Source organism: Podarcis melisellensis, assembly GCF_964234715.1.
Source record: "Podarcis melisellensis genome assembly, chromosome: 2".
In the NCBI taxonomy this organism is placed as follows: domain Eukaryota; kingdom Metazoa; phylum Chordata; class Lepidosauria; order Squamata; family Lacertidae; genus Podarcis; species Podarcis melisellensis.
The window spans coordinates 6,909,720-6,928,019 of record NC_138529.1 but is presented as its reverse complement, the minus strand read 5'-3'; the positions used below and the strand labels follow the sequence as shown (position 1 = coordinate 6,928,019).

The 18,300-nt window shown below is 48.7% G+C and overlaps 1 protein-coding gene across 2 annotated transcripts in view; it reads right to left on the bottom strand.

Moving 5' to 3' along the window:
- Positions 1 to 18,300, bottom strand: part of NCKAP5L (NCK associated protein 5 like) — a 42,323-nt gene that overhangs the window by 5,270 nt on the left and 18,753 nt on the right. For both annotated transcript variants that reach the window (XM_081900701.1, XM_081900702.1), the window contains exons 2-8: positions 12,731 to 12,800; positions 9,830 to 10,036; positions 7,503 to 7,571; positions 7,318 to 7,356; positions 6,913 to 7,026; positions 5,405 to 5,518; positions 2,111 to 4,215 (exon numbers count right to left, since the gene is read on the bottom strand). In XM_081900701.1, the coding sequence (XP_081756827.1) occupies positions 2,111 to 4,215; positions 5,405 to 5,518; positions 6,913 to 7,026; positions 7,318 to 7,356; positions 7,503 to 7,571; positions 9,830 to 9,931 (2,543 nt within the window). In that variant the 5' untranslated portion in view covers positions 9,932 to 10,036; positions 12,731 to 12,800. The remainder of the gene's footprint in view (positions 1 to 2,110; positions 4,216 to 5,404; positions 5,519 to 6,912; positions 7,027 to 7,317; positions 7,357 to 7,502; positions 7,572 to 9,829; positions 10,037 to 12,730; positions 12,801 to 18,300) is intronic.

Below are 18,300 nucleotides of genomic sequence, written 5' to 3'. Positions count from 1 at the left end.
GTGGAAATTGGAATTTGGTTCAGTTTTTAAAAATAAATACGAAGAAGCAAGTTTCTGGCCCTTGAGACTGCAAGAGAGGATTGGAGGTGTTGCTTTGTGCACCATCAGAACCTAGGGGGAAAGCTGGGCATGGATTTCAGTTATGCTGCACACCGTAACAGCTCTCAGATCCAGAAAATAAATGAAATACGCAGTAATGCAAATCTCTCCTTTCCTCAAAGTCAGGTCACAGAAAAACTTGGTTTGGTACAGAACATTTGATTACCTTGGTACAGATTTTGCACAGATAGAGATTTTTAATACATTAGAATCAATAGTCCTGTGTTCTTAGCCAGCCACATAAACGTTTCATAAAATGGCAAGATTTCTGCTGGATCAGACCAGAGATGGGTATCCTGTCTCCCCACAGTGGCCAATCAGATGCCCATGAAAAATCCACAAGTGGCACGTGCTGCTCTTTCCCAGTGACTGCATTTGTGCATCCAGGTGACCTCTCATCTTGGAGGTGGCTTGTAGCCATCATAGCTAGTAAACACCAATGCCCTTTCCCTCTACAAATCTTCCTAATCCCCCTTTAAACTGCTGGCCATCAGCACCTCTTAGAGCAGTGCATTCCAGTTTAACATTGCACTGCCATTTGTTTGTCCTAAACCTTCCAACATTCAACTTCACCGGATGACTCCAGGTCCTAGAATAACGACAGGGAAGGAAACGTCTCTATCCAACTTCTCCACACCATGCATAATTGAGCCCTTTTTTCCAAATTAAAAAGTCCCAAATGAATTAACTTTTCCTTATAAGGAGGCTGCTCCAGCATCCTGGATGTCCTTTTATGTCCCTTTTCCAGCTCCACACTGTCTTTTTTTGAAATGCAGCAATAAGGACTGTACACAGTATTCCATGCATGAAGACATTACTATATCGGGAGTTTTATTTTCTGCTCCATTCCTAATGATCAGCTGCTGCACCCTGAGTCCACGTCTTCCTCAGGCTGTAAACCACAACTCCCAAGATCCCTTTCCTCGTGAGTCACTGCCAGTTTAGACTCCCACAAACAGATATGTGAAGTTTGAAATTTTTGCATCACTTTACACTTACAGGCAACCCCCGACCTCTTTGGGGGGGTGCATTCAGGGTCACTGTGTATGCTGGCAGTGTGCAGAAGCCTGTCACGCCCCTATAACATCCTCTTCCAGGTCCAAAAATGGCCAGCGTGTGCACAATTCTTTGAACAAGTGCAAACAGGTTGCCTGTACTTTGAACCTCAGCTGTCATTAAATTTTGAGATATTACTCGGGGGGGTTTTGCAATTCCTTTTTATTTCTACCACTCTGAACGACTGGGTGTCATCAGCACACTTGGGCACCTCACTGCTCACCCCCAACTCTTGGGTAATTTATGAACGAGACAAAAAGCACCAGTCCCAATACAGATCCTTGGGGGATTCTAAGAAACACCATTTGCTGCGAATGGTGTGTGGGCAGAGTGTTGCTGCAGCCTTGTCTAGCCTGCAGGCATCTGGCTGGCCAATGTGAAAAAAGGATGCTAAACTAGATTTACCTTTGGCCTGATCCAGCACGTTCTTCCTATGCTCTTCTCCAACTTCTTACATCCCTCCACTAAGAGTAACTGTCCTCCTCTTGGCATCCTGTTCTTTTAACTAGTTATCCCAAAAACAGATTCTACTTCAGGAGGTGGTATGCTTTCTTTCGCTGGAAGTATTTAAGGAGATGTTAAGTTGTTGTCTCCCAGGGATATTTTAGTTGCATTGTGCACTGCAGATCCTGCACTGAGCAGGGCCCTGGACTAAATGACTGCTAAGGTCCCTTCAAAGTCTATGAATTTATGGAAAGCGGACCTTCTCTCCTAACCCATTACTGATTACTCAGAAGCCGAGGGGGAGGCTTTGACAAAAGGTTTTCAAAAGCCCAAGTATACCATGATTACCAGATCACCTCTATCCCCATGCTGACTGGCCCTCTCAAGGACTCTAAGAAGCTTGTGAGACAGGAGTTACTTTTGCAGAAGCCATGCTGATTCTTCCTCAGCAAGACTCATTTTTCGATGCTGATAACTCCCACAGGAACCCGGCTTCAGCTGCGTCACCTACCTATTGAGCAGCTGCTGCATGAAGTTCTCGGCAGTCACCTCCTGATACATCAACGTCAGCTGACTGTGGCCGGTGTCGCAGGCGTGTGGCCGGGGCTTGTCCAAGGCCAACCCGTTGATGTAGGCCTTCTCTTCCTCTAGGGCTTTGCGCAGGTCTTCCGCCTTCTCCATGAGTTTGGAAATGTTTAAGCTCTCAGCCTCCAGCCTGCGGGAGGCCATCTTGCCCTCCTTGACTTTGGGGGCCTCAGGCCTGCGGCTGAGGGCAGGGAGCTTGCTCTTGCGCAGGCCAAACCAGCTGGCGAGGCCGCTAGAGTTCTTCTGCTTCGCCTCCCCTGCTGCCGCCCCTCCTTTGTGCCTGCGCAAAACGTTCTCCTCGATACCTTTCATCACCTTCTCCTCAATGCTGGCTGGAGGTCCAGCTTTGCTGCCCTTGACCGAGTCCAGGCAAGGCGGGTTCTTGCGCCCGACGCTGGTGGGCGTCTTGGCCGGTGCCTGGCACGGCTTGGAATCCGGGGCGGAGGCCTTGGTTGGGGATTTGGACGGCAACTTTGTCGGGCTCCCATGAGGACTCTTGGTGTTCTTCCCTGGTGGTGGGGGCTTGGGAGGGTTCCTTGCACCCGGAGTTCCCAGCAAGCGGCTCTTGGAGACGTGGTGTTCGGGGTCACTGCCACGGGAGCCAACCGAGTGGGAGGAGTAGCACCGAGGGGCCGGTTCACCACCATGGCAAGGCTCGTGGTGCTTGAGGCTGCTGCTTCCGGTGCCCAGCCTGGGGTGAGACTCGGCAAAGCCCTCGGGGCGCTCACAGAGCCGGGCAGGGGCCCTCCCTTTCTCAAAGCCTGGCACCTCCTTGCCCTCCGCTCCCTTCAGCCTCCCCAGCACAGTAAGCCGCTCTTTGAAGGGCATGTTGGCTGCCTCAGGCGCCCGCTTGCTCGGCCCGTTTGCCACCTTCTTGGAGCCTTCGGAGGCTCGGCGAGCGAGTGGCGGAGAGTGCCTGCTCTCAGGGCCCGGCTTTTCCCGGCCCCCGGCAAAGGGGCAGGGCTCAAGCGAGACGTCGCTGGGCGGCACAGCACGGAGGGGTGCCGAGCGGCACGCGGGCGGGAGTGCATCGGGGACATCCAGTTTGGCATCTCGGGGGGAGTGGGCATGCGGACTGATGGCGCTGCTAAGGGACAGCTCTAAGACATTCTCGTACTCGTGGGGCTTGTGGTAGCTAAAGGGGTCAGGAGAGGTTGGCGTGACTTTGGGGGGCACCGGAACAAGGTGCCGGGCAGCCTTGGGAGAGGGGTGTCCCCCAGCAATGCTGGAGTCGCTGGGGAAGGGACTGTCCGGGGAGCCCTTGCGGCTGGGCGTCGGGGAGTGGTACACCTCGTAGGTGTTGCTGCGACAAGGAATTTTGGAGCTGCGGGTCAGCTGGGGGCTGAGGCGGAGGGCAGCGGGGCTGGGCGGGGGCGGCATCTTGAGCAACTTGAGCACCTTGGAGGGGGAGGGGATGGGCGGTCCTGGGCGGGACTTGTCCTTGCCCTCGCTTGGCGCCAAGACCCCAAGGTAAGTTGGCTCCCTGCAAGCCGAGGGCGGCCCCAAGGCCTCCAGGCAACTGACCGCCTGGATGTGCTTGTAACTGCCCAGCTGCCCCTCCGGGGCTTCCACCAAGCCAGGCCCATTGGGCTCCCCATTGAGCAGAGCGCTGTCGCCTGCCTCCCTCAGGACGTGGTGCAGGTAAGTCTCCATGTCGCCCAAGTCCAGCTTGTGCTCGGCCAGAGCGCTCAGCAGCACCTGCCCGGGGTGTCCTTTCTCTGGGGGGTCGCCTTCGCCGGCCTCGTCCGAGGAGGAGGAGGAGCTGCCCTCTCCTTTCGGAGGAGGCTGCCTAGGGACCCCTTCCCCCTGCGCCAGCAGCAGGCAGGGCCAGGCTTCGGCCGTCACCCCTTCTGGAGAGCCCCCCTGCCCAGGCTCTCTCCAAGGGGAGGGGAAGGCGAGCAGGGGGTCCATCTCCTCCAGCGAGCGAAGCACCTCCAGGATCTGGGCCTTCTTGCGCAGGAACGGGGACAGGGCTTCCAAGGACTGGGGGTTGGGCCCTGGAGTGCCAGCACACTGCTCCTCAGAAATGACCTATGGGAGTCAGAAAGGGCAAAGTGTAAAAACCTCTAGATCATACACACAAACACACACAGTATACATGTTCCAATGATTAAATCATGGCTTAATATGTCAGGATACTCACAAGGTTCCCACATCTACATGCAGCCCCTTTGCTCCTCCTTTGCGCAAGCAAGGAGACAAGTCAGGAAGCCTCAGCTGCCCAGAGTCCCGTTAGGCCCAAAGCAGGAAAAATGTGGTCAATGGCTTCCAAGCAAAGCAGGATTTAGAGGCCACCTTTAAACCATGGCTTCGCATCCTGGCATGTTTGGGAGCCTTCAAGCCACAGTTTCCCGGTTCAAATGCCATGGGAAGCTATGGCTAACCGAGTTCCTGGCCTGTTTTCCTATTTGGAAAGGGATGCACACAGGTGCCTGATGCTCACGCATATCCTGGCTTGTTTGGTTGTCCAAGCCAGTCATTATCTCCGCCTGCATCCCATACTCTGCTGCCCAAGAACCTTTCACCTGGAGACGCCAGCAACTGAACCGGTGGCCTTCTGCACAACCAAGCATGTGCTCCACCACTGCTCTGCGGTCCCTTCCCATGCAAAGAACAGTTCCAGCTCATGCCAAAGCTCCTCTATTCTTGCGGCATAAATTCAGCAAAAAAATCTGGAGGAAGCTTGAGCTATACAGAGACCGTAAGGGGAAAATGGTGTCTGTGGTGGGGCTGGAATGCTTAACCAGGCGGCTTTTTAGCCCTTACCTCCAACGCCCAATCTTGCATCTGCTGCCTTGCAGGCATATCTGAAAGCCTCAGCTTGCCCCCAGTTTTTGATGCCACCTGGGAATGACGACCCCCCAAGCCTACCAATTGGAACAGTCTCTCGCCTGTTAACAGGTGCTTCTACCCAAAGTATCCCCCAGATGGAAAAAAGACCAGCATTCTAATTTTGGGTCCACCTCAGATAATCTCTTCTTCTTCCCTGGGAAACTGGGCTGTGTCCAAAATTCCCATGATTCAGTGCGAGCTGTTGAGCCTGGCACATTGAGATGTCAGCTGCATCTAAGGTACACACAGTGCCGAGCCGCACAGCAAAGCAGCAATTAATGGCTCTGGGCCCCATTCCAGGAAGCAAACACCTTCAGTCTCTAAGTTGCGGTGAAACAGGGATGCAACGGGAAGAGTACCTGGGGGGGGGGGGCTTTGCAGAACATACCTCTCTCTGCAAGATGCAGTGTCCCAAGGACAACGAAGCGGGGAGCTTCTCCACCGTGCCTGGCTGGGAGATGGACGATGGATCCGTGAGCAAGGAAGCAGGATGGGCTGGGAGCTGGGGATAGAAGGAGCACCGTGAAGGGCAAAGGCACTGCAGTGAGGGAGGGAAGTGCCACTCTAAACAGCCTCAGTGGAACTGCAGGCAGGCAGCCGATACATACAGGCTCACAACCTCCTTCACACAGACACTCAGAGGGAAAACCACTCTCCACAAGGTGCATTTCCACTCTGCTTTGGTTAAAGCTAAGTTAAACTGTTTTTAAATTGCTATGACACACCCTAGGGCATTATGGTGAAGGGAAGGGAGTATTTTTTTTAAAAAACACACACACACACACAAATAGATTCCACCCTCAATGGTCTTATGGGGCTTTTAAGATGATGTTGTGTACACCTGGCTTGCTTTAAAATGCATTCCTGAATTCCAAAGGTGAAATGGCAAGGCAGCCAGATGAGTAGGCTGAAAAGGCCACTGGCAAGTACTGAGTGGCATGCAGATGTATTGCTCAAGGGAGCAATAAGAACCAGCCTGTTGGATCAGTCCAAAGGCCCTTCTAGCCAGCACCCTGATCTCATAGTAGCCAGCTGGGGAAAACCCCGTAGGGTAAAGCTCATGAGATTCCATTAAGATCCCACTTTCATTCACCCACTGATGCTGCCCCTTCAGACTCCTTCTGCAGTCTCTCCCCACCCACCCAGGCTTCTTATCAGCACAACTGTCACTGGTCAGTCCCAAGAAGCCACTCTGGTTGTCTTCTAACTCAACTGTAGCTGAAACAGCGATGCCGGAAGGCAGCCCAAGTCCCTTCACCTCCAAACCCAGGAAGTCCAAGATGCCCTAAGACATGGTGGGTTGTAGGCGGAGATGCACCACGTGAGTAAGATGTACGAAGGCTGCACCATTAGGAGGACCAGACTATACATTACATAGAAAGACATGCAATATAACCATCACCCCATGGCTGTTGCTTCTATGCAAAACAGTCTAAAACCCAAAGGACAGTGGGGATAAAAAGCAATACAGGTTTCTAAAAAAATAAAAATACCTAAAAATAAAGATGGGAGGGATTTAACCTTGTTCTAAGCAGATCACTCCGTCTGCGCAAGCATTTCTGCTGGCCTGACTGAATGGTCTAAACCTCTCCTCCGTGCCCCCATGTGCTTGCCTGGGGTTTCTTCTACACACACCCCAGTCCAATTCTGAGGCGGATATTGGGGAGAAGCGCCATTGTGCTAGCTGTCGTCTTTGTGTGAGAGGGATCTGCTCTCTCAATGAAACAGTTTGAAGCATGCCAGAAAAAGAGCCATTTCTGGTTTTATGGTTCTAAGACTTCCATCACACACAACCAAGAAGCTTCCCATTTGTGCATCCATGCAGAGAGCAAGGCTGAGTGCTTGAGAAGAATAAGTGGGGTGGGAGAGAGAGAGAAGAGAGAAGAATGGACCCACCTGGGAGAGAGAGACAGAGGTCAGCTTCTGGTGGAAGAGATCACTCAGGGCCTGGTTTTGTCGCTCAAGGTCAAAGACCCGCTTTTTCAGCTTGATGCATTCTTCACGAAGGTCCTGAGGAAAGAGAAGGGTCGGTGGGCTTCACCCTCTAAGTTGGTGTTTGGGAGACAGCTTTACCGCTACGCCCCACATCCTGCCATCCCACCCCCTACAGACACATCCTTCAATGAATCAGCTAATAAAGCAGAATGATGTCTGGAAGATCCAGTGTAAATCTATCACTGATGCACTAGTATGGTGCCAATGGCAAATTGCAGAATGCACCTGCAAATATAAAAAAAAACTTTCTTGGGGGAAACCCTAAATTGTTTGCAGGATGAGATTTGCACAAGATAAGAGACTTACCTTTTGGTTTAACAGCGCCTGCACAACATGATTTGCTACCTGTAGAACAGTAAAGAACAGGTAAGAGGAGGAAACTCTTAAGGACCCTGAAACAGGCTGTAGTCATCCCCTCCCCCCCCCCCGAAAAAAAATGAAAAGGGAAGGGAAAGGCCCTCTCGGAAAATGGGAAGAGAAGGCAGCTGTACCTCATCAAGGCAGCGTTCGTACGTCTCTCGCTGGTTCTCATTGGCTTGTGCCAAAGCCGAATTCTCTGCCTGGGAATATAATCAGACAAGAGGTGAGCAAAAGGGCCCAGAATCCCAGCTTTCCTCTCTAGGAAGAAATGGAAGCAAAGAACATCTCGTTTCCCCAACAAATGAAACTGATTTGTAAAAATGTTACATGGGGGGGGCGGGGAATACGAGAGAGAGACATTGCACACACCTTTGTAAATCAACAAAATCTTTAATAAATAATAGTAAAAACAGCAAAGACTGTTAAAATATTCCATTCCACCTTAAGGAACAGGCATGATTGTTGTGTGTCACATGTCTGTTTACATTCCAGCACAGCTTGCTGGGAACTTCTGTTTGTGTACAGCTTTTGCTTAAGCTGCTTGCTTTTGGACCCGAAGGAGATTGGACATGTCTTCCTTTTGTCCTGCTGCACGCTGAATAAGCTGCTTGTAAATATGCAAAAAACAAAAACAAAACTCGTTTCCCTTTCCTGCTCTCCTTTAGCTCCCTTGCCCTACAGGGAAGTTTTTACACTGCAGCATGGCAAGACCAAGGCTTAAGCCCAGGCCTCTATGATGCAGTGTTGGCCAGCAATGTGGATGGTTTTAAAAAAGAATGAGACCATTTTGTGGCAGCTAAGGCTCTCAATGGCTACTAGCCACAATGGCTGTTCTACCTCAGTGCTGAAGTCAGAGATATGCCTCTGAAGACCAGTTGCTAGGAGGGGAGCGCTGGTACACTCCTGCCCTGCTTGTGGGATTCCCATAGGGGCATAGGGTTGGCCACTGTGAGAACAAGATGCTGGACAGACGGACCTTTGGCCTGATCCACCAGTGATCTTCTTGCATACTTAAGAACACAGAAGGGTCAAAAGCAACAGCTTCAGTAGGCAGGCAGCCTTCAGAAACAAGAGCAGTGAGTCCTTCCACTTATCAGCTTGTTGCCCACTGTCCCATAAGTGGACCCACATCACAATCTGCTCATGCAAAGGGCTCCTACACACTGGAAGGAGGCAGAAAAGGAACTGCACATGGCTCTAATTGCTTGCTCGAGTCACCTGCAAGCCTGCCCCTGCACTCTCTGGGCACACTGGGGTCTAAATTCCATCAGAGTGATCTTTTGATGCTTGGGAGAAGATGCTTCTGCCTCCAAAAAAAGGACCTATTCCGTTTCTGCCATACAAAAATATGCCAGTAAAGGCAAGTCAAACATTCCTTTTTTTAAATGGACAGTGTTACATGACTAAATGGACAAAATAAATGTGTCTCCAGAGATTGTGGAACACAGCACTAGCAGAGCCAACTAGCACCATCCAGAAGTGGTTGGACTCCAACTCCCATCAGCCCCAACCAGTACAGCCAATGGTCAGGCATGATGGGAGTTGTTGTCTATCAACCTTTGGAAGGCACCACATTGATTAACCATAGTTTAACTCAATCCAGATCCTGGGTGGGGGAGCCGCCGACACAGGAAAACTTTGTAGAAATTTTGTTTCCCTTCATAATCTTTCATAAATGGAGGTAAGTGAACGGACCACCAAATGTTATTCCTATCTGGAATGTGATGTACTAATGAGCCTAGTTTTGCACAAAAAGAAACAAGGCAGGTTCATTATCCCAATTGATTCCCACTCCACTTTGTTAACTGCTATGGAAGAATATTTACAATGAAATCTATTGTGTTATAAAAAACCAGATTCACAGTAGCTGTTTTGGATCTAGGTTTTTGTGAGCCAAGAAGAAGAGGAGGAGTTTGGATTTGATATCCCGCCTTTCACTCCCTTTAAGGAGTCTCAAAGCAGCTAACATTCCCCTTTCCCTTCCTCCCCCACAACAAACACTCTGTGAGGTGAGTGGGGCTGAGAGACTTCAGAGAAGTGTGACTAGCCCAAGGTCACCCAGCAGCTGCACGTGGAGGAGCGGAGACGCGAACCCGGTTCACCAGATTACGAGTCTACCGCTCTTAACCACTACACCACACTGGCTCTCAACCTACTCCAACCTCCTTCCCTGGAAGCCTGCCCCCCCCCCAGCAAAACGGAATGTCACTCACATCACTTCCAAAATCTTAAATCTAACCTTCTAGTAACTGGCAGAAGCCTCGGAGGGCCAATGGGGCATCAGTGGGTCCAGGGCAGCTCCCCAGGCAAGTGAAACAGATGCTATTTTGGTCCCTCGCCAAAGGAAAAACCACCCCACTCACAAAAACTGGGGGGGGGGGATTCTTAGGGTCTTAAGCCATTACCTCTGTCACTCCTTGTGCCTAAACTCTTCTGGGGAGTAAACTAAGGAACGTACCTCCAGCTCCCGGAGCCTCTGAAGCAGCTCCTGGGTTGTCATGGGCTCACTGCTGCCTCCTTCTGGCTTCATCTCTCCCTGCAGCTTGGCTTCAGACATCATTTCCTTTGGACAGAAAGGGCAGAGACCTCTCTCCCCCGGGGCAGCAGACTGCTGAAGTGCCAATAATCATGCTCCTTGCCACAGACAGAGGAGCGCCAGCAAATCCTGGGCAGGGCGGAAGAGGGTGAAAAACCATCAGCAAGAAGCCACTCTTACAATTACAATTAATCCAGAATGCGGCGGCTAGACTGGTGACTGGGAGCGGCTGCCGAGACCTATATTGGCTGCCAGTACATTTCCAAGCACAATTCAAAGTGTTGGTGCTGACCTTTAAAGACCTTCAGGTATACTGGGCCTCGGCCCAGTATACCTGAAGGAGCGTCTCCACCCCCATCGTTCTGCCCGGACGCTGAGGTCCAGCGCCGAGGGCCTTCTGGCGGTTCCCTCCCTGCGAGAATTGAGCTTAGAGGGAACTAGGCAGAGGGCCTTCTCGGTTGTGGCTCCCACCCTGTGGAATGCCCTCCCATCAGATGTCAAAGGAATAAACAATATCTGACTTTTAGAAGACATCTGAAGGCAACCCTGTTTAGGGAAGTTTTGTTAATGACTGATGTTTTAATGTATTTTTAATCTCCTGTTGGAAGCCGCCCAGAGTGGTGGGGGAAATCCAGCCAGATGGGCGGAGTATAAGTAATAAATTTATTATTATTATTATTATTATTATTATTATTATTATTATTATTACTACTACTACTACTACTACAGCTACAGAAACGGCATTTAGTGATGAAAGCGAGGCTGCAAACTTTTCTTCCCCCTTTCAGAGCTGGATGGGCACAACAAGTGCATCTCGCATGGTGGGGGACGCTGTTTCTTGGGTTTCTGCCTGTGGCAATGCTGACAAAGACACAGAGTTTCTCTGTTATTGAGGGGCAGAGCAGAGGGTAGCAGATTTGTTCAGACTGTAACTACGGTTCAGCCTGGCCTTCTTAAGAGCTCAGCTTCGTACACAGTGTCCCAAGCAGGCAGCTCCCATGGCAAAGCCTGTCCTAAATGGCCAATCTCTCCTCCCAACCCAGTGTCTTCAGATTCAGGTGCAGGGAGAGTTGCACAATCTTATCCCAGTGCATGACTTCAGGATGTAAGAACTGGGGAAAGACACCAGTTCCAGCAGACGGACAAGGGCCTGGTCCCTACTTAACACTAAGCCAAACCATGGCTTAGCATAAATGCATGAGCATGCAGGTCCCAGCAGCGCAGAGAACTCAGCCGCTTTGCTTTTTCTCTGGTCCCGATGTGAACTAAGCTGTGGTTTGGCTTTGCATGCTGTCTACACCTGGGCTTGCGGTTTATTCCCACCAGACAATCCACAAGGTGTAAGCAAACACGACAGCGCATGGTTTGCCGGGTCTGGAATGAGACAAGCCACAAGCCCAGGTTTGGTTAACATGGCTTAACTCACAGCAGCACAGGAGGAGGAACAAAGCAATCAAAATCTCCTCTCTGGAAGTCTGCACGTTCGCTCTAAGCCACAGTTTGGCTTAGCGTTAAGTACAAACCAAGCCATTCTGACCCATTTTATTCGGCTGGGAATGTGGTGTTATCAACCTCCCTCTGAATGACTATTAAGCCGTTTCTCCAATATTGATTTTTTCCCCTCTCTTTTTTTTGCATTTCTCCATTTTCTACAATTCAAAAATAATAATAAAGCTACACTGAACTGGAATATATCTTCTGGACTAAAAGAGGCAGAGCACATACTTCACCTAGTGCCTTTCTCACTGAATAAATCTTGGGTGTCAAGTCTCTGCCAGAGACTTTGATGGGCTGCTGCCAATCAAAGGAGATTGTACTGGGCTCAGCAGACTAATGGTCTGCCTCAGAGTAAGGCCGCTTCATAGGTTCTTAGCACCACCTGGGAGAGAATAAACAGTCTCAAGCTGGTGCTGCCTTTACACCAGGGGTGGGGGAAGCTGTGACCTTTCAGAGGTTGTTGAACTCCCAACTCCCACCAGTCCCAGCCAAGGGGATAGAGCCCAACAACACACAGCTTAGTTGGTAGAGCACGAAACTCTTAACCTTGGGTTGTGGGCTCATGCCCCACATTGGGCAAAAGATTCCTAAATTGCAAGGACTTGGAAGAGATGACCCTATATTTCTATGATTCTAACTTCAGGATGTGGGTGGCGCTGTGGGTTAAACCACAGAGCCTAGGACTTGCCGATCAGAAGGTTGGCGGTTCGAATCCCCGCAATGACGGGGTGAGCTCCCGTTGCTCGGTCCCTGCTCCTGCCAACCTAGCAGCTGGAAAGCACGACAAAGTGCAAGTAGATAAATAGGTACCACTCCGGCGGGAAGGTAAACGGTGTTTCCGTGCACTGCTACGGTTCGCCAGAAGCGGCTTAGTCATGCTAGCCACATGACCCGGAAGCTGTCTGCGGACAAACACCGGCTCCCTTGGCCTATAGAGTGAAATGAGCGTGCAAACCCAGAGTCATCCGCGACTGGACCTAATGGTCAGGGGTCCCTTTACCTTTAACTTTAGATGGCCACCGCTTCCAACATTGGAGTCTACATACAAGGCATGTAAGGTTTAACCCTGTGTCTCAGTGCCTGAAATATCCACCTGGGCAAGCCGTTTAAGATCCGCCCAAATGCAGGCCCACAAGGGCCAAATGAAACCCATCACCTGGGTGGCAGACTTCAGCAGAAGGCACATCTGACCACAAGCAAACGTTCCCTAATGGAATGGGTCTCACGGTCATTCATTCTCCGGGGAAATGGGAGTGCTTCAGTCTGGATTTTGCACCTCGACACCAAAAGTATCTTTGGCTGACCACGTGTCCGTCGGTCTTTTACCTTTCTCAAAGGACCCAGAGGTAGACGCTGTGGATGACTGGATCTCCAGGCCTTCCTTAGTCGCTCCTACCTGAAAGAGAAGTGAAGCCAAGTAGATTGGGTTACTGCCTGAGGCAGACCCGGAAGCGGCAGCTAGTGGAAAAGGCAGCAGATCGACTGCTCACTGGGGAGAAAAATCGCCATCACATCACGCCACTGCTGAAGGAATTGCTCGGGCTGCTGATTAGGTACCAGGCTAGGGTCAAGGTTGTACTACTGGTGTACAAAGCCCTACACAGCCTGGGACCAGGACACCCAAAAGAGCGCCTCACCCGCTACATACCGTATATTTTGCTCTATAAGACTCCTAAAAAGTAAGGGGAAATCTGTGCGCGTCTTATGGAGCGAATGCAGGCTGCGCAGCTATCCCAGAAGCCAGAACAGCAAGAGGGATTGCTGCTTTCGCTACACAGCGATCCCTCTTGCTGTTCTGGCTCCTGGGATTCAGAATATTTTTTTCTTGTTTTCCTCCTCCCAAAACTAGGTGCGTCTTATGGTCTGGTGCATCTTATAGAGCGAAAAATACGTACCCAACTGATTGTTGTGTTCTGCAGGAGGACTGGGCCTGTAGTGTGCTGCCACTTACCCTGTGGAACTCACTCCCACTGCATATTAGACAGTTGCCTTTTCTATTGGTTTTTTGGCACCTGCCAAAGACGTTCCTCTTTCAACAAGCCTTCAGAAATCTTTATCCCAGTTGATACCTGCCATAGATATGAACTTATTTCATGGATGTGTTGTAGTTTTAAACTGCTTTTATATTTTTAGGGTTGGTTTTTAAAAATTGGTTTTTATACACATTTGTTTTTAACATATATGTTTCATTTATGTCATTATATGGTTAATCACTTTGAGATGTCTGATAGGAAGAGATTAAAAAATCAATGAAGGGATTAATTAACAGATTTACAAAAAACGATATATGCCACCTCCCCCCTAGAAATTTTGTGGTGCGTTTTAAAGCAGAACTAGGGAGCCTGTGGCCCTCCAGTCACTGGTGGACTCAAGAACGATGGAAGTTGAGGTGGTCAGACCATTCCCAGAGAATCATCCATTCCCTTTCCTTGTTCTATCTAGAGCAATTCAAGAGTGACTTTGAGCCACAATAGCCAACTAGGGCCTATAGCCTTATAAGCTCACTCAACAATTTTGATCTGCAGATCTGGCATTTTACAAGTGCCACATAATGTTCTTTCCACACTTCCAAGGAATCAGCTGTTCAGTATGGCAGTCCCTGCACTTTGGAACTCCCTGTCCATTGAAATTAGGCAGGCATCTTCGCTGTACTGTTTTGAGAGCCAGCTAAGAACTTTTTTGTTTAAGCAAGCCTACCCAGAGGTTTAAATTTTGACATGCATTTTAGTAAGTTATTTTATTTTATAATTTGCATTTAAATTGATTTGATTTTAAATAATTTGATTTGATTTTTCAAAATTTCAGGCTAGCTTGTTTTTAGTATCTGATTTATCGGTACATTGTACATTTTATGCAACCCACTTTCAGGTTTTGACAAGAGCAGTATATATATTCTGTTAAATAAATCAAAACACAATAAAGGGAATAGAGGCATATCAGACACTCAGGAGAGGAAGTGGAAGGGGCAGACAGCTACAGAGAGGTATTTTTAACCACATGCCCCCCCCATAACTTCCTCTTGGCCATTCTCCACTCCAGTGGTAATTTCACATTTACAAAGTGCAAAAAAGGTCCGCCCACCCACCCCTTTGAGTTTTATATATGTATTTATTTATTTAGGAGTATTTATGTGCCACTTAACATTTCAAAAATCTTGAAGCAGTGTAGAGTCTTAAAAAAGCAAGCAATATAGGCTGAAAGAGGTAACCTAAAACCAGCAAAACAGCAGTATAAAAACACATAAAAGCAAATAAAATAGACACTCGCACTCAAAGGATTCAAACACACAAAACGGGGCCTGATTCTTATGGGTCAGGAAATGCCTGAGTTTTTAAAAGGCCAGCCTTTGTAAGGTATCTAAAGTATCTGAGGGTTGCTGCTTCACGTACACCAGAGGAGAAGGGAGCAGGGGCAACAGCAGAAAAATGCCTGTTTATGGGGTCACTGCCCTGGGGTATTCTGTATTCTGATAATTTCTCCAGGTGATTCAAGCGACCCTACGGGGGCAGGTGCTTTTTCAGGTAGTGGGTCATCCTAGTCAAACCCCTTGCAGGTCTTTATATGTTATAACAAGACCTTGAACATGCCCTGGTAATTGATGTCCAGATTTTATTTACTTGACAAGACTTACATCTCATTTAATCAACAAACAAATCTCTAATCGGTTTAGATAAAACAAGATTGCTTCTACACCACCACCCAAAGGATAAATTCATGAAGGACTTGTCTATCAGTTTCATCCCCCATCATCAGGTCCAGTTGACAGGCTTCCCAAAGGCATATGTTAAAGAGGCAGAATCCTGGACAAGGTAGAGCTGTGGTCTGATTCAGAGGATGTCCCCAAGAATGTCCTCCACAGCAGGGATGAGAAAGCTGTGGTCCTCTGAAAGTGCTTGAACTCGCAACTTCCATCAGCCCCAACCAGAACGGCCCAGCGCCAGAGATGGTGGAAGCTGTAACCCAACAGTAAGTGGAGGGTCAGATCCTTCATCCCTCTCTACAGACACAGGACATGGTGCGTGTATCCACAAGGCTCCCTAACAGTCAAGAGCGGTGCAAGAAGAAACAGTGCAGCAAATCTTCCCATCTTCAACCTACTCCACTATGGCCTGTTCCAACTGGCAGCAGCTCTTGGGGATCTTGGGGAAGGTGGTCTTTCACAGCCCAGCTATTTGAGCTCCCCAGAATAGTCCGCAACTAGACCTAACGGTCAGGGGTCCCTTTACCTTAACTTGAAAGAACTAAGTTCTATTGCCACCACCAGTGTATAACTTTCTTAACCCCATCAGTTGGGTGTCTGGACTGGTTCTAGTACATGTTGTGGTTGTGGTGGTTTTAATTTAAAAAATCAAATCCTTCCCTTCCTTCATGAAGCTCAGAGTAGCAGACCCTAGTCCCAGTTGTTAATCGGCCCAAATTTATCCAGTGAGCTGTATGGTTGAGCGGAGATCTGAACCCAGGACTCTAAACCCATTTAGCATTCTAAACCCAACACTCCAGCTGCTGCTACACACACTCTTGTGAGTGATCCACTCCTTGTTGTCATGAGGGGTTCACACAGAGAGAGAGAGAGAGAGAGAGAGAGAGAGAGAGAGAGAGAGAGAGAGAGAGAAAGAAAGAAAGAAAGAAAGAAAGAAAGAAAGAAAGAAAGAAAGAAAGAAAGAAAGAAAGAAAGAATTATATTTTAATCTGGAGGGGAGACATGTGTCAACATTGTAATCAGAGAAGGGTAGGAAAGCAGAAATTCTAGTTTTCTTTTTTACAGAATATAATGCACACAATGCTCACAGATTAAATATAAATATATATGAATAAGTGTGTGTATATATAATCTTCAAAAATTATCTTGTTCTATCAATCATGGCCATTTAGACTAACACAGTATCATTGCTATTATAATAAACATCTAATGTATTATATTACATTGTACTATACTAGTTTATGAATTAATTTTAATCTCTCTTTAGTATTTCTTAATATTCTGACATTCAACGTTTCAAATTTCTTATGTTACACATCCTAGCAGAAAGAAGCTTCAGAAATCTGGATTGTACTACTGCTTCTGATAATTCATAAAAACATTATTGTTTAAACAAACCTACCCAGCTGATTAGAAAGTTGAGGTAATTTTAACCTGCTTTAGTATTTTAACTTTGTATGTTTTAAAGTATGGTTGTAATTCCCCTCTCCTCAATTTTATTGTTTTATACATTTTTTTTAGCTGCATTGAGGGTTTGTTTTTTTCAACAATCAAGTGGTATATACATCTTATAAAATAAATAAAACAAAGAAATAATAAAAAGGGACCATGATCTCTCAAACCATTCCTCTTCCAATTTCTAGCTTTAATTGCAGCTCCAGCAAGCAAGTGGAAGTCTGGTGGATACAGCTGGCAAGAAAACCAAAAGCCAACCTAGCACTTTATAAAAATACACAATACAGTATACACGTTGTGTGTTTGTGTGTGTGTACTCAGCTCTGCCCATATACTCTTCCAGTTTGCCCAGACTGCATTACACAAAAACCCTCCCTGCCTCCAATCAGATGGGAACTACTAAAGGTTTACCCAGTCTTGAAGGAAAGACCGCATGTTCTCAGAGTCCTGGAGATCTTCAACCTTTCTGGGCTAGACATCCATTTGTGGACCCAATTCTTAACATACCCCTCTCTCTCTATGTATATACAGTGTTGATGATGCACTCACCAGCCAAAGAGCAATGCTAAGATTACTATTTCATGCATCTCAGGACTAAGTCCTGCTAAAAAAAATATCCCAGTTCTAGCTCACAATTAACCCTTGAGCAGCCAAAACCTCTGGGTTCCATTCCTCAGTTCTGGCAAAGGCTAGAGAAAGGAGGCTGAAACTGGTCAAGGAGACTATTTCCCAGGGCTTTCCATCAGAGGCCACGCAACACCCACTCCTTGTGCGACTCCAATTTCCTCAGCATCACACACACACACACACACAGTAGGTCTAATTAAACCTGGCAGTTGGGCTGTTTGGGTCAATGGCTGCTTTGAGATGCTCCAATAAGCAAAGCACTGAGGAGTCTCCAGTGGAAAGGCCACCTCTGCTCTTCCAAGGCAAGGGTGCTCCCCAATCCCCCCCTCCCCCAGCCCCGGCTCCCAGGCTCCCTTGCAGATGATCTGCCCACGTCTGCCATGCACATCCCCTTGGAGGAAGCCCTCTTTAGCATCCTTGACCGTGATGCGCGCCAGCCTGCCAGCCAGCCAACATTCCTGCGTGCATCTAGCCCAGTACTCCGCACTAGTTCTCAGCCAAGGGCACTCAGCCGACTCCAGCCCAGCATACTGGGAAGACTGCCGTTTTCTTGGCTGCATTCCTGGACTTTTGGGGAGGGGGGAGGGTGGGCAAAGGGAAGCCGCTGGGTAGTGCCAACGTCTCCATGCTCAGCACAAAGGGATTAACCGTAGGGAATGCAGAGACATCCGAGACGGCTGTTGGGTCTGAACCCCGTTAAATCAGGAAAAAGCAGCTGCAGAAAATGACACACTGCCCTAAATACAAAAGGGTTCTTAAAGGGCCTCCGATCACGCCACTCTCCTCGGTAAACCCCCCGAAGTCCCTATGGGGGGGGGGGCAAAGAGAACAGGAAGGGAAGCGGGATCCCATGCAAAGCAGCGCTGGCGTTTTCTGACCCCAAACCAGGTGCCAAGGTGAAAGATGCTCCCGCACCCGCATCTTCCCCAAACAGGGATTGGAGAAGGATGCTCCAAATCTTTCCCCGGACTCCGCTAGCCTCCTAACTCACACTGCTCATCTTATCCACAATGGCACACACATTCACACGTATACACCCTTGCACGCAGCGATCTCCAAGCTCCAGAGACCCCCTTGAGCCCCAACCCCACCGGGGCTCCGACAGAGGCTTGCA